Raw genomic sequence first — 27,917 nt, 5'->3', positions numbered from 1 at the left:
CATTACAATCCTGTTGCAACTTCTAAAGATGTCCCGGTTCTGCGCGGTTCCACGACAGCCTTTTGCTGTTATTATGACCTTCCCGTGCCACGCAACCCTTTACACTCTGGGACTTGAAGGAGCAACTGAATCACCCCTGCCCAGAGAAATGGCTTGGAGTTGGGAAAAGGGAGCCATGGTCAGGAACGTAGAGAGCGAGGGGTGAGGATTCCTAGGAACATATTTCCACACTGCACCCGGTTAAGGATGGCAGATATTCCTTCTCTGTCAGATCCTCCAGTGTCGCAAGAACCGAGTGGCGACTTTAAGAAGCCAACCCTGCCGGCGACCCCGGCAGTGCGGAGTAAGGCTCCGACCGCCAGTCCCGCAAACCCCGAAGAGGTAAAAAGGGAATGGCCCACGGAGCTGCGGGACCCCGACCCCGACTCCGGAGAGCCTGACGTCCCGCCTCTTCGGCGGGACAGCGGGGAGAATAGGAGTGTTCAGGACGAGCAGCTGCGTCCCCCCACCGCGGTTTCTTCCCTTGGCGGCCCGGCTCGAGCACCCCAGTACCGAGAGCCGCCGTGGGGTAGCCCAGCCACGGGCCCCTATAGTCTAGAGACGCTGAAGGGCGGCACCATCCTGGGCACCCGTAGCTTAAAAGGGACGAGTTGCTACCTTTTCGGGAGGCTGTCTAGCTGCGACATGTGCCTGGAGCACCCTTCGGTGTCTCGGTACCACGCGGTGCTCCAACACAGGGCTTCCGACCCGGACGGAGAATGCGACGGCCACGGGCAAGGCTTCTACCTCTACGATCTGGGAAGTACCCATGGCACATTCCTCAACAAAACTCGAATCCCTCCCCGCACCTATTGTCGGGTCCACGTCGGACACGTTTTCCGCTTTGGTGGTAGCACCCGGCTCTTTATCCTGCAGGTAAGTAGAAAACCCTAAAATTGAAATCTGAAGACTTAACCATGCTGGGATCTTGAGCTTCTTAAGTTTTAGTTGAGGAAGGGGATTCTCCCAATCAGCAATGACAAAAGTGGAGGAATCAGTCTGAACTCTTACGTCCAGACCTCTGAACATATTGTGTTATTTCTGAAAATAATTCTCATATTCCTGAACTTTTTTTTTTATTCAAAGAATTTTATTAATTGATCAAATATGCTTCATTTATTTACCCTCTGCCTCTAAACTATAGGGGGAAAAGGATCAGATAATACAAATATGTCCCCAAGGGTCCACACTCATAGATATGTCATTTGTCAGAAGGAAGGTTTCATACATTAGGAAAAACCCACAATTATAACCAATAATTATGGCAAATAATTAACAAAGCCTGACAATCCCTGGATTTTACAGAAATTATGCCTCACCAACACAAATCCAGAGAACATTGTATATAGTGGAGTCATATTGTGCATACATTTAATATAAGTACCAATTTTAGAACCTAATTCTTAAAATGAGATTCCTTGTTATCGGCTAATACATCCACAATAGACAAATCCATTAACATATATAAAGGCAGAAAGTCTTAATATTTTAAAAAATTCAGTGTGGAAGAACTCTTGTAGACAACAGAAATATCGGTTTTCTTAAAAGTAGAATAATCTGAATGTCCAAGTAGCTTCATATAGACTGCCTTTGATTCTTCCTGAGTTTAGTTCATGATTCTTTTTTTTTTTTTATTGTAAACAAATGGGATACATGTTGTTTCTCTGTTTGTACATGGCGTAAAGGCATACCATTTGTGTAATCATAAATTTACATAGAGTAATGTTGTTTGATTCATTGTTATTTTTTCCCTTCCCCCCACCCCTCCCACCCCTCTTTACCCTCTATACAGTACTTCCTTCCTCCATACTTGCCCCCCTCCCTAACCCTAACTCTAACCCTAACACTAACCCTTCCCTCCCCCCCATTATGTGTCATCCTCCACTTATTAGCGATATCATTCGTCCTTTGGCTTTTTGAGATTGGCTTATCTCACTTAGCATGATATTCTCCAATTTCATCCATTTGCCTGCAAATGCCATAATTTTATCATTCTTTATGGCTGAGTAATATTCCATTGTATATATATACCACAGTTTCTTTATCCACTCATCAATTGAAGGGCATCTAGGTTGGTTCCACAGTCTGGCTATTGTGAATTGAGCAGCTATGAACATTGATGTGGCTGTGTCTCTGTAGTATGCTGATTTTAAGTCCTTTGGGTATAGGCCAAGGAGTGGGATAGCTGAGTCAAATGGCGGGTCCATTCCAAGTTTTCTAAGGAATCTCCACACTGCTTTCCAGAGTGGCTGCACTAATTTGCAGCCCCACCAGCAATGTATGAGTGTACCTTTCTCCCCACATCCTCGCCAACACCTGTTGTTGCTCGTATTCTTGATAATCGCCATTCTAATTGGGGTGAGATGGAATCTTAGGGTGGTTTTGATTTGCATTTCTCTTATTACTAGAGATGTTGAACATTTTTCCATATGTTTGTTGATTGCTTGTAGATCTTCTTCTGTGAAGTGTCTATTCATTTCCTTAGCCCATTTGTCGACTGGATTATTTGAATTCTTGGAGTAAAGTTTTTTGAGTTCTTTATAGATTCTGGAGATTAGTGCTCTATCTGAAGTATGATTGGCAAAGATATTCTCCCATTCTGTAGGCTCTTTCTTCGCATTGCTGATAGTTTCCTTTGCTGAGAGAAAGCTTTTTAGTTTGAATCTATCCCAGTGGTTGATTCTAGCTTTTATTTCTTGTGCTATGGGAGTCCTGTTAAGGAAGTCTGATCCTAGACCAACAAGGTGAAGATTTGGACCTACTTTTTCTTCTGTAATCTGCAGGGTCTCTGGTCTGATTCCGAGGTCCTTAATCCATTTTGAGTTTAGTTTCGTGCATGGTGAGAGATAATGGGTTTAGTTTCATTCTGTTGCATATGGATTTCCAATTCTCCCAGCACCATTTGTTGAAGAGGCTATCTTTTCTCCATTGCATATTTTTGGCACCTTTGTCTAGTATGAGAAAATTGTATTTATTTGGGTTTGTGTCCGTGTCCTCTATTCTATACCATTGATCTACCTTTCTATTTTGGTACCAATATCATGCCGTTTTTGTTACTATTGCTTTGTAGTAGAGTTGAAGATCTGGTATTGCAATACCCCCTGTTTCACTCTTCCTGCTAAGGATTGCTTTAGCTATTCTGGGTTTCTTATTCTTCCAGATGAATTTCATAATTGCTTGCTCTATTTCTGTAAGGTATGTCATTGGGATTTTAATTGGAATTGCATTGAATTTGTATAGCACTTTAGGTAGTATGGCCATTTTGACAATATTAATTCTTCCTATCCAAGAACATGGAAGATCTTTCCATCTTCTAAGGTGTTCTTTAATTTCTTTCTTTAGTGTTGTATAGTTCTCATTGTAGAGGTCTTTCACCTCTTTTGTGAGATTGATTCTCAAGTATTTTATTTTTTTCGAGGCTATTGTGAATATTCCTGAACTTTAAAAGTTTGTTTTGTTTGTTTTTGTTTTGGTGTGGTTGATCAGGGACCAGAAGAAGACCGAGAGGCAGAATCTGAGCTAACAGTAACACAATTGAAGGAACTACGCAAGCAGCAACAAATGTTGTTGGAGAAGAAGATGCTAGGAGACGATTCTGATGAAGAAGAGGAACTGGATAACACAGAAAGGAAGAGGAATGCTAGTGGCCAAGATGATGAAATGGGTTGTACCTGGGGAATGGGTAAGAAATTAAAATTTCTGCCTGAGGTTACTATTTTCAGTTGCTGGTTTACCATGTGACTTTTCATGACTCTTTGAAATAGGGCAATTTGCACACAAGGTACGCAAATCCCAGCTAGAGCCATTAACTTTACTGATGTTAAAAAAAAGATTAGGTTAGCCAGGCATGGTGGCTCACACCTGTAATTCCAGCTAGGGAGGCTGTGGCAGGAGGATTGAGAGTTCAAAGCCAGCCTCAGCAAATGTGAGCTAAGCAACTCATGAGACCCTGTCTCTAAATAAAATACATAAAAAGGCTAGGGCTCATAAATGTGGCTCAGTGGTTAAGTGCCCCTAAGTTCAATCCCCAGTACCAACCACAAAAAAAGATTAAATCACAGGCACTATGGATATATGTCTACCCTTCCCCCGTCCCACTCCCTTACTGGGGATTGGGAGACTTTATAAGCAGAAGGGTTTTGAGCTAGAATTTGAAGGAAAGGAAAAGTAGTTCCTATGAATCTGAGTGTTAGACTTGGTACTCAGGGTAGGGACTGAGGATTTTAAGGGAGTAATGAGTTTACCAGCTTATTTGATAGATATGAGAAGTATTAAGAAATTATGTTAGAGACAAAGTATTAGACCTGAGTATGAGAGAAAGAGAATGCCAGACTGAGGAATTCAAATTTTTGTTCCAAAGTGGGGTAGGTATATTTGGCCTTTAAAATAAGTGATGGAAAAAATAAAAATTAAGTGCCATGGAAACAAGCTTTGGCTTGTCATATAATCTAGGAAATCTGAAGATACTCATAGTACTGGTTTTGTAACTGTTTCACTCCCACCCCCAAGTATCTTTCTTTTTATCACGTATAACTCTATCTTTGTACAGCCTCAAAGTATAGTGAGTATCATTCAGACAGTGTCCTCTCATGTCTCATAATTTTTCCATTCTTTCTTATATCCTGCAGGAGAAGATGCTGTAGAGGATGAGGCAGACGAGAATCCCATTGTCTTAGAGTTTCAGCAGGAAAGGGAAGCCTTTTATATAAAGGATCCAAAAAAGGCTCTCCAAGGTTTCTTTGACCGAGAAGGTATGTAAACAGTGTCTGACTCCAAAAGTAAAATGAACCTCAGACTTAGAAATGCTGCATTTTATTTACTGTTTTCCTTGTTTGGTTCTTGCCCTTTAGTCAGTTGCTTCATCTTACTTTTGGTTGGTTTGTTGGTTGGTCGGTTGGTTTGTGATGCTGGAGATTGATCCCAGGACTTCATACATGCTAGGCAAGTGCTTTACCCCCAGTCCCAGGTTTATTTTGAAAATAATTAAAAAATCTTGTTAGCTTTTCTTCCCATCTTTTTTTTTTCTTGACTCATTTCATTCTTAAAAGATCCTGGACTTTGTTGATAGGGAAATTGAACAAATTTCTTATAATTTTTTGTTCCTAATGCACCTGCTCTTTACAGTTCTTAATATGGATTTCAACATTATGTGATTAAAAATGTTTCCACAGAGGATTGTTTCAGTAGAGGTACTTTAAGAGAATATCTGGGGTGGGGACTGTGGCTCAGTGGTAGAGTGCTTGCCTAGCATGTGTGAGGCACTGGGTTCAATACTCAACAACACATAAAAATAAATAGAATGAAGGTATCATGTTCATCTACAACAAAAAATTTTAAAAAAAGAGAACATCTATATATATTTATGTATTGGGTATATGTATAAAGAGTCATTCCTGAGTATCTTCAGGGGATTGATTCTCCTCCCCATCAGGATACCAAAATTCAGTGGTACAAGTGGCATAGTATTTGCATATAACTTATGCCCAGCCTCCCATGTACTTTATATTATCTCTAGATACTTATAATATCTAATGCAATGTAAATGCTTGTTATACTACATTGTTTAAGGAATAATGACAAGAAGAACAAGTTTACATGTTCAGAACACAGTTTTTTTCCCCCTCTGAGGATCTGCAATGGATTGAATTCCAATAATGTGATATGTAATCACGTGTATGTGCGCGCACACTTGTGTGTGTGTGTGTGTGTGTGTGTGTGAGAAGAGAGAGAAACTGGTTGCTTTCTACACTTAATATTTATGCTTCTAAAAATGAACTTCAACAAAAAAACTTAAATCTACAACTTATAGAAAATGTGAAAACTACAATGGAGTGAACAAAACTGTATGGAGAGTTGGTTTGTTTTGTTTTGATTTTTAGTAGTGCTGGGGATTGAACCCAGGGCCTTGCATATGCTGAGCATGTAGTCTTCCTAAGTTGCCCACCCCACTAGCCTGAGTTGATTGTTTGGATATGAGTTTTCTTTCCTCTGTATCATACTCATTCTAGTTTTATTATCAGATGATAGTCCCTAGGAATGAGAAGTAAGATGTATTCAAATTTAGTATTCAGTGTGATGTGGAAAGTTGGTGTCCTCATTTAACCTTTATTCTCTTTTCTTATTATATCAACCACTTATTTTCAGATCCTGTTTTTTAAAATTGTATTGTCTTTGTTCCACAGGAGAAGAATTAGAATATGAATTTGATGAACAGGGACATAGCACTTGGCTCTGCAGGGTGAGGTATGTTCTTTTCTTAGTAATGTCTGTTTCTGGAAAATGACCAATTTCAGGTTAATTTATGGTTGTAGATAACAGTTGATAGAATACTTTTAGCCTTAATTTTAGACTATTCCTAAATTTGGACCTTGATAATATAATTATGCTTATGATATTAGAAGGTGGGGTGAGATTAGTAAAAGGTAGAAGGAAAAAACTTTAAGTCCAGTCTTAGCAAGATAGAACAAAATTAATTGAGAGATTGAAAAGCCATCTAAAAAACATGACTGTCATCACAGCATATTAATTGTTTTCATATGAAGCAGGAGATTAGTATTGTGCTATAATTCCCTCTAAACCAATGCAGATTACCTGTGGATGATTCAACTGGGAAACAACTGGTGGCTGAGGCCATTCACTCAGGAAAGAAAAAAGAAGCAATGATTCAGTGCTCACTGGAAGCTTGCCGGATCCTTGATACTTTGGGATTGCTGCGACAGGAAGCAGGTCAGCATATAGGAATCATTTTTTTCTTTTAAAAAGAAAAAGAAGGAAAACTTAAAAGGCAATTAAATCTCTTTATAGGAGGAATATGTAAATTGTGTAGAATGTTTTGAAGCAAAAAGAAAAAATTTCCTATCTCAGTATCCTAAGGTAGCTATCATTTATGTTCTCCCAACCATAGAGAATCATGTGTTTAGAACTAGATCCTGGTACTGAAGATATAACTCAATGATAGAGTGCTTACCTAGCATGTGCAAAGCCCTGGGTTTGATATCCAGCACTATGGAAAAAAAAAATTAGAACTTAATTCTTTAACAAGATTTACACACTCATCACCAATGCAATCTTGTTACTTAAGCTTTTTTGTGACTTTCTTTTGTATTGATAATACAAAAATCATTTTTTAAAGAAGTGGCTAGCTGCGTGCTATGGCACACTCCTGTAATCCCAGCAACTTGGGAGACTGAGACAGGAGAATCACAAGTTTGAGGCCAGCCTTAACAATTTATCAAGGCCCTTAGTAATTTAGTGAGACCCTGTCTTAAAATTAAAAATAAAAAGGACTGGGGATGTAGCTCAGTGGTAAAGAGTCTCTGGATTCAATCCCCAGTACCAAAAAAATGTGTGGGGGGGAATGCTAGCTATATAATCATTTACTATGAGGTCTGTATTTTCTTTTTTTTTTTTTTTTTATTGTAAACAAATGGGATACATGTTGTTTCTCTGTTTGTACATGGCGCAAAGGCATACCATTTGTGTAATCATAAATTTACATAGAGTAATGTTGTTTGATTCATTCTGTTATTTTTTCCCTTGCCCCCGAGGTCTGTATTTTCAAATATTCCAAAATAGATTTTTACCATTGCCTAGTAACTGTGGCTAACTTTAATCTGTCAGAACGATTACAATAAAATGTACCTGTTCCTTGCCCCTAATCTTGTTCACTTGTCATCCTTGGAGTGTTTCAATGCTTTCAGTTATTTATTCTGGCACTTAAAAATACCCACATGTCTAAGAAATAAGAATATGGTGTGTTATTTTGAGTCATTTATTTTAGACATTACTTTTTGACTCCATTTAATTATTTAATATTTATTTGATTATGCTGATACAAATATCAGTCACAGCTCAACAGTTTTGTTTCCTTTTTGTTTTCCCTAAAGGTAATACTTGTGTTTTTTCTCCATTTTTTTTTTTTTTTTAACTTCTTGCCCATTCTCATACTTTTCCGTAGGCTTTCAATATATTTTTTCACTTTGTTCAATCACATTATCAATTCTGATTATTTTTTGGAGACATTCCTTCTGAAGAGTACTACTCTCCTTTTAGCCTTTAGAACTTATTGCTTTCTATATCTACTGCAATAGTGTCACCTGAGACTTGACTTGCTATCATCTTTGAGTATCTCTTTTCCCTTTCTCTAGGATTGGATTTTCTGTTTCTTGATTCTCATGTTTCTTGGCTTATTCCCTTGTTTTAGTGGTCTTTTTCTCATTTATCTTTTTCCTTTTTTATTCACTGACTTTTAGGAACCTTTTGCTCAGTAAACTGGCCATTTGTTTTAATTTTTTATTGTTGTAAAAGGTACACAATAGGGCTATAACTCAGTGGTAGAGTATTTGCCTCCTATGTGCAAGGTCCTAGGTTCAATTCCCTGCCAAAAAAGAAAAAAAGTGTGTATGTATGTATATATACAAACACACAACATAAAATATACCATTTTAAGTATATAATTCAGTGGCATTATGTATATTCACATTGTTGTGCAACCATTGCCACGGTTATCTCAGAACTTTTTAATTACTCTTTTTTGCAACTATACCCAGTAAACATTAACTCTGTTCTTCTTCCTCTCCAGAACCCTGAGAACTACCATTCTGTTTTTTTCCCTGTATGAATATGACTACTTTAGGTACCTTGTATAAATGGAATCATGCAATAAATGTCCTTTTGTGTCTGACTTATTTTACTTAGCATAACATTTTCAAGGTTTAGCCCTTTGTTTTTTTATGTGGGTTGGCAGCTTATGGAAATTCTCTTTAAAGCTGCTTGCCTTCTTTTTGTCAAATTTATTTCATTATTATTATTCATTATCATTCTTTCATTTTTTGCACCTCTAGTGTCTCGGAAAAGGAAAGCCAAGAACTGGGAAGATGAAGACTTTTATGATAGTGATGATGATACATTCCTTGATCGCACTGGCCTGGTGGAGAAGAAGCGTCTTAACCGAATGAAGAAGGCTGGGAAGATTGATGAGAAGCCAGAGACCTTTGAATCACTGGTAAGTTTTACTTATACAATTAGCTGTGGTAAGTTGGTTGTTTTTGTTTTAATCAAATAATACATTATATAAATTTGTTTTGTGATAATTATAATTTTTTAAAGTAGTATTAAAATCTGTAATCTGTAAATTTAATGATAACAATTAGTCTTATCCAAGGTGCTGAAAAGACAAATATGACTTATTGCTAGAAACTTTGCTCCAGGATGATATTAATCCATTAATGAACATTGTTTGAATATGATATTCCTCGAAAAGAAAAAGTTCCAAATTGGGGCATCCAAGGTGGAATTGACTTAAGGACTCTGACAGTCTTGAGGAATCAAAGGCATTTGGGGAAGTATAGTATAGGGTCAGTCTGGAAGAGTATGTTGTTCATGAAGTTATCATAAGGTGGCATGCATTTAACACTGTGTTAGTATTCAGAGCTTAAAACATCCATCTGTTCTTTTGATTCATCAGTGAAAACAAATGCCTTGAGTGCTTCCTTTGAGGTAAAGTCTGAGTTACTCATTCTATTTAATTCTGCATTCTTTAATTCAGAAATAAATTCTGCTAGAATTAAATGAATGAAAAGTGTTAACTCCATAGGAGCAGATTTTTCTGGACTTCTGAGTTAATCCTCTTACAACTTGTAGTAACAATGGTGAATATAGGAGGATGGTAAACAGTTGGAAAGAGGGAAAACATTTATTAAACCTGTTGATCTGGATGTTACAGGTTGCAAAGTTAAATGATGCTGAAAGGGAACTCTCTGAAATTTCTGAGAGGCTCAAGTCCTCAAGCAAAGGTAAGACTGTCATCAAATATTATTGAGCACCTAATATATCTAGTGCATTGTGCTAGGCCCTGGGGCCACCTTGGTTAATAACATGTAGAATATGGAGGTTTTCTGAGGAGCAATATAGCATATTGGAGCTAGAAAGAAAATTATGAATCATTTGGCTTAATCTCTTTTTATTTAACAGTTCAGTAGAATGAAACCCAGTGAGACAAAATCACTTTCCAAGGTCACACAGCTATAACCTGTTTCCTTAATCCTAATATTAGTGATGTTCTCTGACTAGCTTTATACAGATTACTTCTCTGTGGAAACTTTGGCTGAATTTATAAGTTATGGGGTAATCTGCTAATAAACATAATTATTCCTTTCTTGGACAGCTCTGTCAGAATCCCCATCTCAGGATTCTTTAGATGCATTCATGTCAGAAATGAAATCAGGGAGCGCATTAGATGGTGTGTCCAGGAAGAAACTTCATCTAAGAACTTTTGAACTGAGGAAAGAACAACAGAGGCTTAAAGGGTTAATAAAAATTGTAAAGCCAGCAGCGATTCCAGAGCTAAAAAAGTAAGTAATCTGTTGCTGTTTGGAATTTTAAATAAGCATGGTAGTATATATAACACTGAATTTTCCTTTTATCCTCTTAGATAATTATTATAATTATAGAAATCCTTTTTTTTTTTTTTTTTTTTTTTTTTAACTGTGCTGGGGTTTGAACCTAGAATCTCATGCATACTAGATATATGCTCCCACTAAGCCACATCCCAGCCCAGCACAGAAAACCTTTAACACAGGTTTCCTTTGTGAACTATAGACTGCTGGAGGATTTTCAGAGGAAAGTATGAGATTACTGGTTCCTTGAAGGGTCTAAAGTTTTTTACTTCACCTTATAGTACACAATAAAACTTTTCCTAAAAATGACATATATAGAAACTAGTTTTTCTAAAATATAAGACCTGTGAGCCTTACTCAGTAATGCACACCTGTAATCCGTATTTGAGAGACTGAGATAGGAGAAGTGCAAGTTTGAGGTCAGCCTGGGCAATTTAGTGAGACCCAGTTTCAAAATTAAAAAAATAAAAAAAAAAGTAGGGGGAGGAGGCCTGGAGATGTGGGGATGTAGCTCAGTGGTAGAGCAGTTGCCTAGCATGCCCAAGCCCCTGGGTTCAATCCCTTGTACTGGAAAACAAAAACAACCAAAGTAGCAAAAAACTATGAATAATAAGTAGATAACCAACAACCCAAGAGAAAAATAGGGAAAGGATATCAACCAATGGGCCTCAGAAAAAGAAATACAAATTATTCCTAACTGTATGAAAATATGTTCAGCCTTACTCATTGTAAGAGAAATACAAATGTAACACATATTTTATCCATGAAATTCACAAAAATTCATGTATATTATAATACACTATGAATGAGGCTATGACAAAAAGGCATTTATTGAAAGGCAAATTATTATTTTGTTAAAAGACAAATTGTGACATTCCCTCCATAGGGCAAATTGGCAGTTTCTATTCTGATTACAAACACATATGACCTTTGATCTAACTATTACTAGTTTAAATTACTAATTATTATTAGATGTAATTATTATTTCTAGAACTTTGTCCCTCACATTCTTAGGAAATGAACAATATATGTTGCAGCATTATTTATAGTAGTAAAAGATGAGAAACTATCTAAATGTTTATCAAAGGGAATGGGCTAAATAAACTATAAGATAGATATATAATAAGTATCATGTAGCTATAAAAAAAAATAGGCAACTATTTATGTAGAATGTGGGAACATTGTCAGTAACGGGACAATGTATGTACAAGGATTGTCTGTGGTAGAGAAAGAATGTATAAGTAAGCCATTGCGTGGGTATATGTATGATCTGTTTAGGTTAGGTTCTCTAAAAACAGACTGAGATGGATATTTGTCTGCAAATGATTTACTGAGGCAGTACTCTTAGGAGAAATTTTTATAGGAGTGACGGAGCAAGATAGACAGGGGAAGAAGCTGGGCAAAGATGTAGTTGCAAGAGCATATAATATCATATGCTGTAATGGCATGATAGATGTCTTAGAGACCAGGAGCTTGGCCTTTTTTACCCCCATCCAACCTTTGATTTACCACAGTTAGTGGGAATTCACAGGAATTCTGAGAAAGGTGCAAGTATGGACGATTAGCAGTCAATGTCTGCAGTAGCTTGTTGTCCTCATTAAGGAAATTAAGAGGGATACCAATATAGCACCCAGTAGGTACTTGTACTATTAAAGCTAAAATTTCTTTTTTCTTCTTTTTCTGGTTTTTGTTGTTGTTGTGTTTGTTTGTTTGTTTTTAATACTGGACTTGAACTCAGGGGTGCTTTACCACTGAGCTACATCCTCAGCCCATTTATTTTATTTTTTTGGCAATTATAGATGGATAGAATGCCTTTATATTATTTGTTTATTTTTTATGTGGTGCTGAGGATTGAACCCAGTGCCTTACACGTGCTAGGCAAGTTCTCTGCCATTGAGCTATAGCCCCAAACCCCTAGCACATTTTTTAATTTTGAGACAGGGTCTCACTAAGTTGCTGAGGTTAGCTTCAAATTTGTAATCATCCTGCTTCGGCCTCCCAAGTTGGTGGGTATATAGGCATGGACCACTGTACCTGGCTAAAATTTCTCTAAATAAAATATTCAGTTCTTCAGTTACACTAGCCACATTTCAGGTGCTCAATAGCCACATGTGGCTGGTGTCTATTGTATTGGATAGTGCAATGTAGAACATTTCCAGAAAGTTCTATCGGACACTACTTCAAATAATCAGTAAACACTTACTACATCCCTCATCCCTGTGTATAAAACATGTAACTTGATGCTGGGGGCATTATATATGAATATCTAGATATTAAAGGGTGCCTTCTCAAGCCAGGTGCTATGACACAAACTTATAATCCCAGCTACTTGAGAGGTTATGGTCTCAAAATAAAATAAAAAGGGCCAGGGATGTAGCTCAGTGGTAGAATGCTTTCCTAGCATGCATGAAGCCCTGGTTCAGTCTCTGGTAACATACACACACATACAAAGATGGAAAGGCAATACATTTGTGAAAGTATGAATAGTAGAAAATATATAGAGAACTTGGTGCTATCCATGGATTCAGGCTTCTGCTGAGGATAAGGGGGGACTACTGGGTAGTGATTCCTAAATCCACAAATGTTGTCCAGTTGACCCATATGACTTTTTTTTTTTTTTTGTACTAGGGATTGAACTCACTGGGCCACATTCCCAAACCTGTTTTGTATTTTATTTAGAGACAGGGTCTCACTGAGTTGCTTAGTGCCTTGCTGTTCCTGAGGCTGGCTTTGAACTTTTAATCCTCCTGCCTCAGCCTCCTGAGCTGATGGGATTATAGGCCTGTGCCATAATTATAATTATAGGCATGCACCTGGCCCATATGACATTTAAATTACCTAATTACTGATGGTGAGCAATTACCTTTTGGGCATTTTGAGGCAAGTTATGAAATTTATTTGGTCATCACTTTTTTTTAATCTATAAATTGGAGATAATAATACAAAAATTAAATGGATAGCAATTAAAGTGCTGACATACATATATTATTGTTATAACTGTCTTAAGTTTTACTATTTCTGTTGTGCCTTGCAACTATTCATAACATTGTTTTTGTGGAGAAAAAGTAAGAACTCAGGAGACATATCCAGAGTAAACAAATTACTATGAGTTTAATTTCACCTCCGTCATCCTTTAACTTGTTAAGTCAGCTCCTTGGGTGTTCTGAGCTAGAAGACATGTTTCTGCATCCTCTGGAGCCTCCACTCCTGTTGTTGGTCTGTGTGGTTGTCTGACTTCCTTTCCCTTCTTGGGTACTGGCTTAGGTGTTCTCTAACTTCTCCCTCCACTTCTCTCTTCGGAGTTGAATTTCCAAACTTTCTACCTAATTCTGCCTCCCAGCCTTATCTATCCTCCAAGCAATCCTGGTTATGATCCTCTTCTGCTTTTTCACTTCCTTTGGGCCAGTCTTCGCATATCCTCCAGGCCAGCCCAGTATTTAATGTAGCTAGTAAAGGTCATCTGTTTAATGTAGTAGGAAAATATCTGTGTTACTACCTTTCTCTATGAGGCCTATGGAGAGGGGTGTGAAGGATTGTGATTTGGCAGAGGGTATTTTAGGGCCAGGCAGGCAGGATTTTTCCGGTGGTCTTAGCAAGGGAATGGGTTCTGACTCTGATAGGGGAAAAGGTCGCTGGGCCCCAAGAGTGCCACTAGGGAAGGGGACAAGACTTAGATCAAAGATGGCAGCAAGTGAGCTTCAGAATGGGCCAGGGGGGTCAGTTCCTCATATAGGTAACTAGAGTCTAGGAGTGTCAGTCTTGTCCTGTCCTCATACTCTAGTTTGCAGAGATATCCCATGTTCCAGGTGAAGGCAGCATAGGGCTTTCTTCCCTGGGCTAGTATGGTTCTTTTAAGTTTTCCTCTGTTTCCATATGCCATCTCCTCATTGCCTTTATGACCTCCACCTACTTTCTTCTGTCTCTTCATACCATCTTCTAATTATTGCCTCTGCCTACTTCTTATTGTCACCTTTGCTATTCTGGTAAGTTCAGTGTCTTGTCAACTGTCAACTTTTTGTTTTTGCTGTTCTCTTCCTTCTAATTTCTGCTATCTCTTCTTTTTTTATTCTTTTTCAACTTTGCCCTAATGGGCTTAACTTTTATAACCATCTCTAGCCAATTAGAATATTGATAACCTTAACAGTTGCAGTATATTTTAACTATTTAAGCTATCCTACCCACCCCCCACCTATGCACATACTTTTTTTTTAAATGTCTTTGCTCAGAGCCATGGTACATGGTTATGGTTAAGTGTGAACTCTGGATAAATAAGGCATTCTTCAGAGATTGGTGGAAATAGGGTTTCATACCATAGATCCATCTCCTGCCACTTAATGGAGATGGGGTCATGCTTATGTATGTATTCTCCTTTACCAGTGACCTTTGTACCGTAGTCATCATTTTATGAATATAAAGTCATGTAGCATGTTGTAAATTATTAGACTAAGGAAGCAGTCTCATCTTGCCCTTAATAGTTCTGTTTATGATAATCAGCAACATCATTGTCCATTCAAACTCTGCTTGCCTGAATACCTCCTTCTTATTGTTGTATGCTCAGATACTCATTTGTAGTCATTTTTGTTTTACCCGAAGTTTCTTTGTCCCTGTTACAGTATTTATAGATAAAATCTTGGACTCACCAGAATAGTTATGTATACTTGTTCTTGTTCTTTCATCCTAGGACTGAAAGTCAGAGTACAGATACAGAAAACAAAGCTAAGAAACTTACATTGCCTCTCTTTGGTGCCATGAAAGGAGGAAGCAAATTCAAGTTAAAAACTGGAACAGTAGGGGTAAGTCATGATTCAAGGTACAGTGTTAAACTTTTAGCTGGTGAGTTATCTCTGAGCTAATTTTTCTTTCTTTTGCAAGTGCAGATGACTCATTACATAGTGTTGTTAAAAAGAGCTGTAGGTTTGATAAGTCATTTCTTTCCCAGAATTTGCTTGTTAGCTTTTCTCTGTTCAGCTTAGAGTAAAAAGAATTGGCAAGTTGATTCATACCAATCTGAAAGTAACTGATTTGTAAATTCAACCAGTGTATTAAATTCAAATGAATCTTGGGTTTAGAAATAGATCTCCTGCACCGAATGCTTTTTTAGGGGGTCGGTGGTGAGGGGCAGTATTAGGGATTGGAGCCAGGGCCTTGCACATGCTAGGCAAGCACTCAACCTCTGAGCTAAATCCCCAGCTCTTTTCTTTTTAATTTTATTTTGAGACAGTGTCCTTGCTAAGTTGCCCATGCTAACCTTGAATTTGTGATCCTCCTGCCCCAAACTTCCAAGTACCTGGAATAACAGGTGTGCACTACCACATCTAACTCAGTTAAATGCTTTTAACCTGATGTCACATGCAAATAACATTTATTAGTAACATAGCGTATACACTTGCGTCTGCCTTATGATTTTTCATACTTGATTTAATCCTTCCAATACCTTACAACTTGTGTCTTAAAGAAGAAAAAAACAGGCAAAATATCATATAACACCATCATTATTAAATTAGCAGGCAATTAGATCCAGTTCTTCTGTCTCTTGAGTTTTATGATCTTTCTACTCTTTTTTTTTTTTTTTTTTTTTGGGGTGCTGGGGATTGAACCCAGGGCCTTGTGCTTACAAGGCAAGCACTCTACCGACACAGCTATCTCCCCAGCCCCCTCTACTCTTCTATAATGCCCACTGATGGATGGTTGTTTTTGCTTTACATATATTCATATTTTTAGATTTAGCTTTTAAAAGATTTTTATCACTCTAAAGAACTGAATCTTCTGTATTAGTTTGCTAGGACTGCTATAACAAAATACCACAGATTGGATGGCTTAAACCACAATAATTTATTTTATCAGTTCCAGATGCTGAAAGACTTAAGATCAAGGTGCTGACAGAGTTGGTTTCTTCTTTGGCTTGCAGATGGTTGCCCTCTTGCTGCCCTTTCACTTGATAGTCCCTCTGTGCATTTGCACTTCTGGTATATCTTCTAATGATACCAGACATATGGACTTAGGGCCCTGTCCTTAATGCCTCTTTTATTATTTTTAAATACAGTCACATTCTTAGGTATTGGAAATTGGAACCTCAAACATGAATTTGCAGGAAATGGAGGTGGGGAGGATTCAGCCCATTAACACCTTGTGTTAGGATATTCCGCCCTCTGGTGGCAGAGATCTGAAGTCTCAGCTATGTACTGAATGAGTTATGTGGTTTATCTAAGATCTGGAGACTTTGGGACAGGGGTAGTATTTATGTATTAAATAGAAGAAAAATGCTTTCCTAAAATGCCTTTCTTAGAAGATTATAGAACTAAGTTCTATAGTTAAAAAAAGATATAACCAAGGTGTATTTTGAAACCTCTGTTCCACAAATATGATCAAATTTTTCTAATAAATGATTTTATTGGAAGACCTTGATTCAAATGTGTTTTATGGGCATGGTGGCATACACCTATAGTCCAAGCTACTTAGGAGTTTAAGGCAGGAGGATCACCAGGAACCCAGGAGTTCAAGGTTAGCCTGGGTGAAATAGCAAAACACTGTCTTAAAAAATATATATGCCTTTATGCTTAAATAAATGTCTTTCTTTTCTTCAGGATGGCTTACTGTTTTATAAGTCCTGTTTCCTTGAAATTACATTAAGTCTAAAATGAAAAAAACAGTACAGATGACTTCTTTCTTGGGAATGTGTGTCTGATTTACTCCCTAGAAGATTTTGTAATAAATTAGGGTCCTTCACTATTTTTTTTTTTTTTTTTTTTTACCCTTCGTACTTCACCTGGGTCTGCTTTATTACTCACACTGGTTCATTACTGCAAGGCATCTAGTGTATCATGCTCCTAATTCAGCTCCCCTGAAAACAGTCAACATCACACAACACATAAACTTACCTAAGCAAAAGGCAGCATCAACTTAAGGATCTACTATGATTTTACTACACCAACAGCATATTTTAACCCTTTTTCTGACTCATTGCATGTTTTAACCCTTTTTCTGACCCATTTACAAATAATCTGTGCTACTATGCCTTTACTATTAAGAGGTCAAATAGAACAGAATTCCTACAGCTGTTGTTTACCTGAAATAAATGTTTTTGTTCTCTCCAAGCCCTTTCAAGTGTTTGGTATTTAATAATTTTTGTCCTGTCCTCTCGCCACCCTACCCCACCCCACAGTGCTGGGGATCAAATCCTGGGCCTTGCGCATGCTAGGCAAGCACTCCTATCATTGAGTTACACCCCAGCACTAAAAATCTTTGATCCTATAAACTAATAAACATACTCGTTAAGGGTCCATAGATGGGCACAACTTCATGTGAAAGTTCTACTTCCAGCCTGCTTTTGCAGGATTTATCAACCTATAGAGGTTAGACATTCTGTGCATTTAGTTTAACCTCGTTGAAGAAATTTCTCTTTTTTATCATTATGTAGAACTACTCGTTTGTGGTTTTATTTCCCTCATAGAAGTTGCCCCCCAAACGTCCAGAACTTCCTCCAGCTCTAATGAGAATGAAGGATGAGCCTGAAGTAGAAGAGGAGGAGGAAGAAGAGGATGAAGAAGAAGAAAAAGAAAAGGAGGAGCATGAAGAGAAAATGGAGGATGGAAGCAGCAGGCTGCCACAGGGGCTAGAGCCAGAAACAGTAGTGCAGGAAATGAGCGCTCCCATAGATCTCACACGTTCTGAAGAAACAAAAAGCCATGGTAATACCTTTCTCTTCCTGGTGCTATTCAGAGAGACAGTTGCATTACTTGTGGATAGGAAAGCCAGTTCTTGTCTATGCATTTGGACTTTATATATGTCAGACATGGGCTCTGTAGTAAAGAAATGTAGTTTTCTTCCTTTGACTGCCAGTAATTAATTATTCCATTGCATTTTAAAGGGAGGTTTTTCCAGTTTGTTCCAGAATGATAGAGGATTGAAATCTTGAATCTGATGTCACAGTTGAGGAATGATCCTGAACTGATGCCACTGTAGAGGTGAAGGACAGGGAAGTAGTGTGGGTGGTGGGGCCTGATTAGGTGGTCTCAGCATAAGTCTCCCCTTACTCATTTTTCTCCCCACCTCTAAATAGAGGCTAAGCCTAATTGTACCTAATGGACTAAAGTTCTCAAGAACAATCATGCCTTAGTCATCTTTTTGTTTGTAATATCTAACAGAGAATCTGGCACAAGGTACTCACCCACTTGAGAAAAGATTTAATGAAAAATGTTGAAAGAGGGAATTGATTGACTTGAAAATAATTTTTGTGATTATGAAAAGAATATGTATTCATTTTAGAAATTTTAGACATAAAAGTCCAAAGAAGAGAAAAGAAATCTCCCCAAATCTTATCTCTACTGTTTATCTTTTAGTGCCCTCTTATCTCTTATTAACTGCAGGAGTTATTTTCCTGCAGGTTGCCAACTGCTTAGCCAAGAGTAGAAAATAGAGAATGTGGGGAAAAATAAACACTAGTGTTAAATGTGTGTGGGGATGTGTACATATCTACTTCTGACAGACTACACAGGTCTACTTACAACACTAGGCCTGGATTGCAGCCCTCCTATTGAGTCACCTTCACTTGTGTCTGAGGAACAGAAAAGTGACTGTTTCCTTACCTATTTGCCTTCTCTGTTTAATTGTTGGCAAAATTTCTGCCTTTTAAAAAAGTTACTTATATGTAGTGTTTTTTGTTTTTTGTTTTTTCCCCTGAGCCTGGTCTTTGGGCCATACCAGCAGGAAGGGGAGCAGGAAGTATTATATTTTTTGTTTAGGGACCAAAGTATATCTGTGTATGAAAATGGCACAAGTTTTAAAACCTAGTTTATAAGTTTAAATTAGTAAATCCATGACTGCTGAGGGATTATTCTAGGCCTTTTTTCCTCTACTTTATTAGTTTTTACAGCATGAGGATCCTATTTTACATACTTTTTTCGGGGCAGTGGGGGAGGGTATAAGAGATTGAACTTGGGCACTCAACCACCGAACCACATCCTGAGCCCTATTTTGTATTTTATTTAGATTCAGGATCTCACTGAGTTGCTTAGCACCTTACTTTTGCTGAAGCTAGCTTTGAACTCTCAATCCTCCTGTCTCAGCATCCCAAGCCTCTAGGATTACAGGGCACCACTATGCCTGGCTTTACATGCTACTTTATAGCCCATTTTTTTCCCTTAAAATGTTTTTTATTTAGTTTTTTGTTGTCGTTGTTTTTGTTCCAGGGATTAAACCCAGAAGTGCTTAACTGCTGAGCCATATCCCCAGCCCTTTTTTTATTTTTTATTTTGAGAAAGGGCCTCACTGAATTGCAGAGATTAGCTTTGCACTTGCAAATTCCTTGAGGCAGGGGAAATTCTCCTGCCTCAGCCTCTGGAGTCACTGGGATTGCAAGTGTGTGCCACAGCACCTATCTTGAATTGTTCATTTTTAAATGTTGTTTTTTTACTTAGGGGTGGGGCATTACATGAATGTGTCAAAAATGTATTCACTTTTACTTATTAAACATATAAATTACTTAATGTTTGCTATTGTAAATACTATAAATAATAAATCTTGGTGCTTGACTCTGATTTTTTAAAAAAATATGTTCCTGCGAGTACCAATTCTAGGTCACTAGCCTTACTTTTTAAGGCTTTTGGTAAGTATTGCCAATAAGTTTACTTCATAGTTGGCTAGATTTTTTAAAGTGGAAAATTGGTTCTCTATAAGATGTCTAGAGATACATTCATTGGAAACCTCATTAAAGTTAGTTGAAGCTGATGATGATAAAACTAGATGATCATTATAGGCACAGATTCTCTTTGTTTTTGTTTTTGTTTTTTTTTTGGCCTTTTCACCATGAATTAAATAATAACAATGGACTTTGGTACTGCTTTTTATAGAAAACATGTCTCAAGTCAGCCACATGGAACAGAATAAAGATTATCAAGAGATTAATGAAACATCTTCATCATGCAAAGAACCATCAGGTAAGTAGTATAGCAGACTCCATTGCCTCTCTGTACTTGGGTGCCACCTGCCTTTAAAAGGAGGAGTTGGCAGCTGACCCTAAGGCAGCACAGAGAATGGCCATAGACACTAGGTAGGTGCAACCACCAGGGCCCTGGATGAAATTGGAGTGTATAAAAGGTTTGTGTTTGGTGCCATACCATTTGCCTTTTACTCCTCTTCCCCCTGCCTCACAAAGTACCTAATGTCTTGATGCTTCCCTCTGGACATATAAAGCCCTTCCCAATTTTACATCTCCCAGTCAAGTATGTCCTACCATGGAAATGATTCCAGATCTATTAAAATAAATTGCTTGAAAGGTTGACAGTGCTGAGGATTTTTGTTGGGAATTGATCACAGACATATGTTGGGCCTTGCATATGCCCAAAATCCATACTCCCAGAAAGAAAGTAGGTGTTCAGCATTAACCACATTATTTGTATAGTAGAGGCACAATGAGCCTAGTAAAGAGGGACTGCTTGCTGGGTGCAGTGGTACACACCTGTAACCCCAGCAGCTTGGAAGACTGAGGCAGGTGGATTAGGAGTTTAAAGTCAACCTCAACAACTTAGTGAGGCTCTGTGCAACTTGGTGAAACCTGTCTCTAACTAAAATATAAAAAAGGTCTGGATATGTGTCTCAAGTTTTAAGCACCCCTGGGTTCAATCCCTGGTATAAAAATGAAAAAGAGGGGCTGCTTTTCTCTGGTTTTACTTATAATGGTTAAAATGTAGAATAATAAAAATAGCCTCATCCTCCTCATCATACTTAAGTTTGCAGAATAGCCTTGTTTAAAAATTATGGATATCGGTGAATGAAAAATTCTCAATAGTTTTTACAGTAGTGATTGTCATTAATGTTTTCTTCAGTAATTGTATCACTCTCTTAGGAGGAGTTCTCCTATTACATTTTCAGAAAATAGTTATTACCATTTTTTTCCCTTTAAATTAGCACCAGAGAATGAATATGAGAAAAGCAGAGATGAATTAAAGAAAAAGAAAGCTCTTGATCCAGGCAAGGTAAGTACTTTTCTTCTCTGAAAGTTGAAATGAATGCTCTTGTCATAGACCACATCTAGGAGTATGACTCTTTGGAGACTAACTTAACAGAGTTCCCAACAGCCTTAGTCCCCTGTCCTAGAAATCTGAACTCTTTAATTTTTATTTTTGAATTCTCTATTCTTGTCTCTATCCACCCTGTTCCCTATAACTGCTCACACACATGCTACCTCTTTTATACTAACTTGTGGATATTTCTTTGTATCCTAACATGCCATACAAAGACATTTGAATAACATGCTCTTTTCCTCCTTTTATTACACAAGAAATATAAATGAACTTCATTCTGTATCTTAATTTTTTTTAACTATCATGGAAATCATTATCAATATCAAGAGCTTCTTACTGCATGGATATTCCCTATTTTGTCAGTTCCCTACAGATGGACACTTGGCTGTGTCGAGTCTTTCATTACACCAGTGCTATAGTGAATAACCTTATTAATACATAATTTCGTATGGATATGCTAAATTCCCAGAAGTGCAATTGCTGGGTTGTGTTGACAGGCCCCAAGACTCCCCCCTGGTAATTCATAGGAGGTCTCACAGGACTCAGCATATGGTTGCACTTACAGCTATGATCTCCTAACAGCAAAATGATACCAGGTACAATCAGCAACAGGAAAGGCTTAGGGTGGAATCTGGGGTAAACCACGTGAAAACTTTGAAGGGTCCTCTTCCAGTGGAGGCACATAGGGCATGCTTAATTCCTCTAGCAGTAAGTTGTGATAATTGTGAAATGTTGCTAACTAGAGAAGCTTGGTAGAGACTCTGTGCTATTTTTGTTGGGAATGTATCACATAGGCATTCCCTGGTTGGCATGTTCCACAAATCTGGACTCCCAGAAAGAAAACAGGTATTCAGCATAAACCACATTGTTTGTACAGTAGAGGCCCGATAAACCACCCTTATCAGTTAGGGTAGTAGTCATAATCCTCCAGAAACTCAAGTTCCCAGACACAGACAAAGACCAGTCTTGCAAACAGGCTTTCAAAGAACAGCAGTCAGTCTTGCTCTGTTAACTCTTTTCTATGCTTAGGTTAAAATGCAAATGCCAGATTTCTCTCCCTGGAAGTTATTTCATTAAGCATTTATATCTGCCATGTGTTTACTTCCACTTTTAAAAAGCATGACATCACTCTCACTAATGAAAGGTCAGCTCGTTGAGACTTTATGAGGAAAAAAAATCAAGATTTAGAGAGACAGTGTTTATTAATGTCCACATCATTAGTGGAAACTGTGCTTAGTTTTTGTTTTCTGACAGGCAAATGTAAGGACAGTAATTCTTAGAGTTAAAATTCTTTTGAGTAAAATAGTTCATCTTTTCTTTGCAGTTTCCTCCTACACTTTCTTCCAAATATCCTGAAGATGACCCAGACTACTGTGTGTGGGTCCCACCTGAAGGTATATATTTTTTAATATTTTTTAAAGTTTTCTTTTCCTTTTCAATTAGATTTCTTTATATATTTGAATAGGTCATACATGTTTAAGGTTCAGAATAAGTTACAAGAGTATATAGTGAAAGGTTTCCCTTCTGTGAGAACAGGTAGATTTAAAGATCTGAAGAGGCATATCAACAAAATATAATCTGTGCACCCTGTTTGGATTCTTACTCTAACAAGCAACAGTTTTAAAAATTATAAGCCAGCCAGATAATTTTGAACACTAGCTGGATATTTAATAGTAAGATACTAAGAAATTATTGCTGATTTTTTGAAGTGTGAATGATGTCAAGTTGTTTTCGGGGGAAAAGTCCTTATATTCTAGAGAAATATACAGAAGTGTTTATAGATGGAATGACATCTGGGATTTACCTTAAAATAATCCAGAGAAGGTAGGGAAGGAGTAAGAGATAAAGCAGGATTGACCACATATTGACCATATTGTTAAAACTGGATGGAGGGGTACATGGGGGTTTATTATATTTTTCTATTTATTTTGCATATATTTTAAATTTTCTTTATTAAATTAATAGAAAACCAAAAGTCTTTAGACCATGCCTCAGCTACTCATTTTTTTCCTCTAAAGACAACTAAATATTATCAGTTTCTTATTCCTGTATATTAAATAAAAGACCTATATAGACAATAAAACACATATTTTGGGGCCTGGGGTTGTGGCTCAGTGGTAGAGTGCTTGCCTTGCTTGTACAAGGCACTGGGTTCGATTCTCAGCATCACATAAAAATAAAATAAAGATATCGTGGCCATCTACAACTAAATATTTAAAAACAAAACAAAACAAAAAAACACATATTTCACCACTTTACACAAATGGAAGCTTCTTCTATTCCTTGCTATTTTGTGCTTAGCGCTCTATAGAGGTCCTTCCATAATTACTTACAGATTTATAATTTTCTTTTTACATTTTTTTTATTGTGTGATTATACCTTTATGTATTTAAAAGTTTCCTAGTGGATATTTACTCTGTTTCCAGTCTTTTGTGTTTACAAATAACTCTGCAAAAGTAACCACTAATGTATGTAATTGTGTAATATATATAATATGTGAAGTATAGAGGTCCATTTATAGAAAAAACTAATAAAGGTTAACATACTGGATCAAAGCTATTTTTAAGATATTTTAAATTGCATTCTGCAAAGACTGTACCAATTTTGTGTTCATACATATATATCTAGGGCAATATATTAAATGCTTATTTCTTCATATGCTCATTACATGTTACTTTTTTATGGATGGTGTTTCTAAGATACTAGTAATTAGTAGAAGTTTAGTTACTAGAAATGTTTGCTTACCTCCTAATAAATGTTAGGGTTGATATGAAAAAAGGACTACATTCCAAAATTGTATCCAAAAAGTAAAATTTCTGTCATGAAAGAAACCTCCGTATTTATTTTAATTTTGGCCTACAAATATCTGGATATCTTTTCCCTCTTGACTTTGGAAGAGTAAATTTCTTTTTTATATTTTGATATAGGCCAAAGTGGAGATGGCAGAACCCATCTTAACGACAAGTACGGCTATTGATTACTTCAGAGTTCCAGAAGAAGACCTGTGGACCATGTGAAATAGAATATTTGGAATAATATATGGAGTTCAATGGCCAGAGAAGTTCAGATGATCATATGTAAAATCTGGTGACCCCCGCTTTTCTTCCATGTTTTTGGTTTCCTGAATTTATCTGGTTTCCTGAATTTATTTGCTCATCCAATTCTTCTGATTTGGGTATTTATGTTTAAAAGTATTTATGTATATATATAAAAAGGGAACCATCTATTTTGAGAAATAATGAAGTGAGGGACATGATTTTATTACATAAAGAGAAGACAAAGATGCCCTAATATTGATTTAAAATCATAGCCTCTTTGGTTTTAGACTTTGGGACTGTGAGTTAGAGGTATAGCTTGTCTAGCATGCTTGCGGCCTTGGGTCCTATTCCCAGTAACACAACTTAAAAAGAAAAAACAAGAAACGGTGGAGGATTGTGCTTTCCTGAGCACTAGGCTACTTCTGGCAGTTAGGCTATAGGATTTACTAATGTTGCTTCCTCAGATAACTTGAAATATGAGCATATTCCATGGATGTGACTCTAGATATCCTTGTCATTCGTAGAACTAAATCTAGATTGACAGTGGTTTCCTACTGCCTCCAACTCTAATCCTCCCTCCACAATTGAGAACAGACCCTGACTTACCAGGATATGGTTAGCCATAACACTACCTCGTATACTCACGCCCCAGTCTGATAAAAACCCTTTGAAATGCATGCTCTGACTAATCAGTCATTCTGCTCTTATGGAAGAATGCAAATACTGTCATAGAATGAAAAGGTGAATGTGTTTCCCTTTGTGAAGAGGGAAATAAAAGTTCCTTCCTCTTTGGAAACAGAAAGAAGTTTAAGAAGATGTCTTACTCCACCCTTTTTCTGCATGATTTATGCCTCACTTCCATAGTTAGGAAAGTGGGAAAGTGAAGGGATGCATCAAGGTGTAGAGCATTTGGGTTAGGCTTAAGGCAGACATACTTGGGGAGAAGTGCTATGGCCAAACTAGAGAGTGAATGAGACTGGTACTTTCCTTCAGTGGATTGCACAGTATATACAGTAGTGGGTAGGAAGCAGTAATGAGCCACTTCAGTTACCATGGCAAAAGTGGGAAGTTCTGGTCTACTAAAAGTAAGTCCTTCATCTCTCAAAAGAGAGTGTTGGTACTCTGAGAAACTTACCTTGGGCTTCATTCAGACCAACACGGGAGAACTGGTTGATGATGTAAGAAGTCGCAGGAATTTGGGGGCAGTGTTCATATCATCTTGGATCAAAATAGTGGACAGAGATCTGAGCCACACCAGTGGTCTTCATATATGAAACTCTATTCAAACACATATGTGTGACCCTACTATTTGAACAGGTAAAAATATATCTGCTGTGTGTGAAGTGAAGGCACAGGGATTGGAGCTGTGCACACACATCCTCTCCTCACATTGACCTTGAGGAATCCCAGGAACTCCACAGAGCATAGCCTTCTATAGGAGGGCAGATTTCTAAGGTTCTGGGAACAGTAGGTATGTTTCCTTGTCTTCAGACACTGAAAGCAAGTGGGATTCCACGTACCAAAATAAAATCTAAATATATAATTTGTACAGTTAACACTAGTGGCCAGTGGACTTGATTTAAAAGACCTCCACATGTGTCTTGGCTACCTTTTACTAAATAGGAGACTGGGAATAGGACTCAATTCTCTGAGTCTCAATTCTGTCATCTCAAGCAGGGTTAGCGGTGCTTCCTGCTCCTGGAACCTCAGATGTACTTAAGAATCAAATGAGATAATGGAGGTTGATTTACTTTACAGGACTTTATAGATGTTAGTATTCATTATTAAACAAGGGGACACAAGCCAGGCATGGTGGTGCACACCTGTAATCTCAGCAACTCAGGAGAAATTTAAAAGTTTATAGTTAACAGTACTTGGATCTTAACCACAGACTAATTGAAGAAGAATCCCTGAGGTGACCCCTTCTACAAGAACCCCGCATGACTGATGTAAAACCCAGGGTGACAAACCTCCAGGGTATTGTTTTTCTGCAGTCAGTTTTTTTCTGGTAAGGGCCAGGTATTTTAGATTTCGTAAGCCATATGATTTGTTGCGGCTACTCAGCTCAGCTCTGCTCTTGTAGTACACTTGTAAGTAGTGTTAACAATATATGAGTGAGTGTGACTTTTTTCTAGTAAGTGTTTATTTATAAAAACAACTGGCAGACTGGATTTGGCCCACAGGCTATAGTTGGCAGACCCCCCCAGTCTAGACTGACTCATCTTCTGACTCTTTTTATTGTTCAAGATGTTCCTCTATATCTTTTTTAAAAAGTATGTCCCAGTTTGTGCATATTTGGAAGATTTGTATTCAAAATACCAATTATCTCTTCCTGAACTATATGGGTTGCCATTTATGGTTACCAGAAGTTAAAGTAAGCCAGTCTTCTTTTTTATTTATTTATTTATTTATTTTTTATTTATTTTTATTGTAAACAAATGGGATACATGTTGTTTCTGTGTGTACATGGAGTAACAGCATACCATTTGCTTAATCATACATTTACATAGGGTAATGATGTTTGATTCATTCTGTTATTTTTTCCTTCCCCCCCCCAGCCCTCCCACCCCTCTTTTCCCTCTGTATAGTCCCTCCTTCCTCCATTCTTGCCCCCTCCCACCCTCCCATTATGTGTCATCATCCACTTAACAGTGAGATCATTCATCTTTTGGATTTTTCAGATTGGCCTATCTCACCTAGCATGATATTCTCCAATTTCATCCATTTGCCTGCAAATGCCATAATTTTATCATTTTTTATGGCTGAGTAGTATTCCATTGTATATATATACCACAGTTTCTTTATCCATTCATCAATTGAAGGACATCTAGGTTGGTTCCACAGTCATCAGTCTCCTTTTTTCAGAAACAAAAGTAAGGTTATTTAGTCATGAGAAAAAAATACTTGGTCATTACAGGAACACAATAGTTACCTGCAAGTGGGGTGTGTCTGCTCACCTGTCATGGACAAGAATTCTGAAACTTGAGTTCTCCAAACTCAAGCTACATGTGGAGAAAGTGTGAAAAAAGGCAAGAGGACTCAGGGGGACCAGTTAAGAGCCAGTGGCAGCAGTCCAGCTGAGAGATTATGATGACTTGAATTCAATGGAGTTCCAGAAAGAAAGAGATGTGGATCCTAGCAATATTTTTAAAAGTAGAATGACCAAGGTTGAGTGATGTGGTTGTGTAGGGTGAAGGAAAGGAATCTAGGATGATTTCCTAGGTTGCTAACTTCCATATCTGAGTGGATGATGGGTCATTCATTGAAGTTGGGGAACTGAGGAGGGCTAGGGTTGAAGTGGAGGTGGTCATGAATTCAACCCTTTGAGGCACCTAAGTAAAATGTCCAGAGGGCAGTTGGATACATAGGCCTGGATCTCAGAAGAGGAGACTAATGAACAGTCATGGTTGTCCAACAAATGA

At 37.6% G+C, this 27,917-nt stretch overlaps 1 protein-coding gene across 1 annotated transcript; it reads left to right on the top strand.

Moving 5' to 3' along the window:
• Window positions 1–104: 104 nt before the first annotated feature.
• Window positions 105–26,960, top strand: SLC4A1AP (solute carrier family 4 member 1 adaptor protein). The gene is made up of 14 exons (XM_079110297.1): window positions 105–915; window positions 3,526–3,721; window positions 4,668–4,790; window positions 6,222–6,282; window positions 6,626–6,765; window positions 8,883–9,043; window positions 9,764–9,833; window positions 10,205–10,391; window positions 15,118–15,229; window positions 17,887–18,124; window positions 20,285–20,371; window positions 21,342–21,409; window positions 22,782–22,851; window positions 24,385–26,960. The coding sequence occupies exons 1-14, from the start codon at window positions 247–249 to the stop codon at window positions 24,432–24,434; spliced, it is 2,232 nt and encodes a 743-aa protein (XP_078966423.1). The 5' UTR covers window positions 105–246; the 3' UTR covers window positions 24,435–26,960.
• Window positions 26,961–27,917: the final 957 nt, after the last annotated feature.

This window comes from Sciurus vulgaris, assembly GCF_902686455.1.
Source record: "Sciurus vulgaris genome assembly, chromosome: 14".
NCBI classification, from domain to species: Eukaryota; Metazoa; Chordata; class Mammalia; order Rodentia; family Sciuridae; genus Sciurus; species Sciurus vulgaris.
Note: the sequence above shows the minus strand (reverse complement) of the source record. Positions and strands in the feature narration are given on the sequence as shown.

Coding starts and splice junctions, on each gene's coding strand:
- SLC4A1AP (XM_079110297.1), top strand. CDS start 247: ATGGCAGATATTCCTTCTCTGTCAGATCCTCCAGTGTCGCAAGAACCG. Junction 6,283..6,625: donor ACTTGGCTCTGCAGGGTGAG/GTATGTTCTTTT, acceptor AAACCAATGCAG/ATTACCTGTGGATGATTCAA. Junction 15,230..17,886: donor TAAAAACTGGAACAGTAGGG/GTAAGTCATGAT, acceptor TTTCCCTCATAG/AAGTTGCCCCCCAAACGTCC.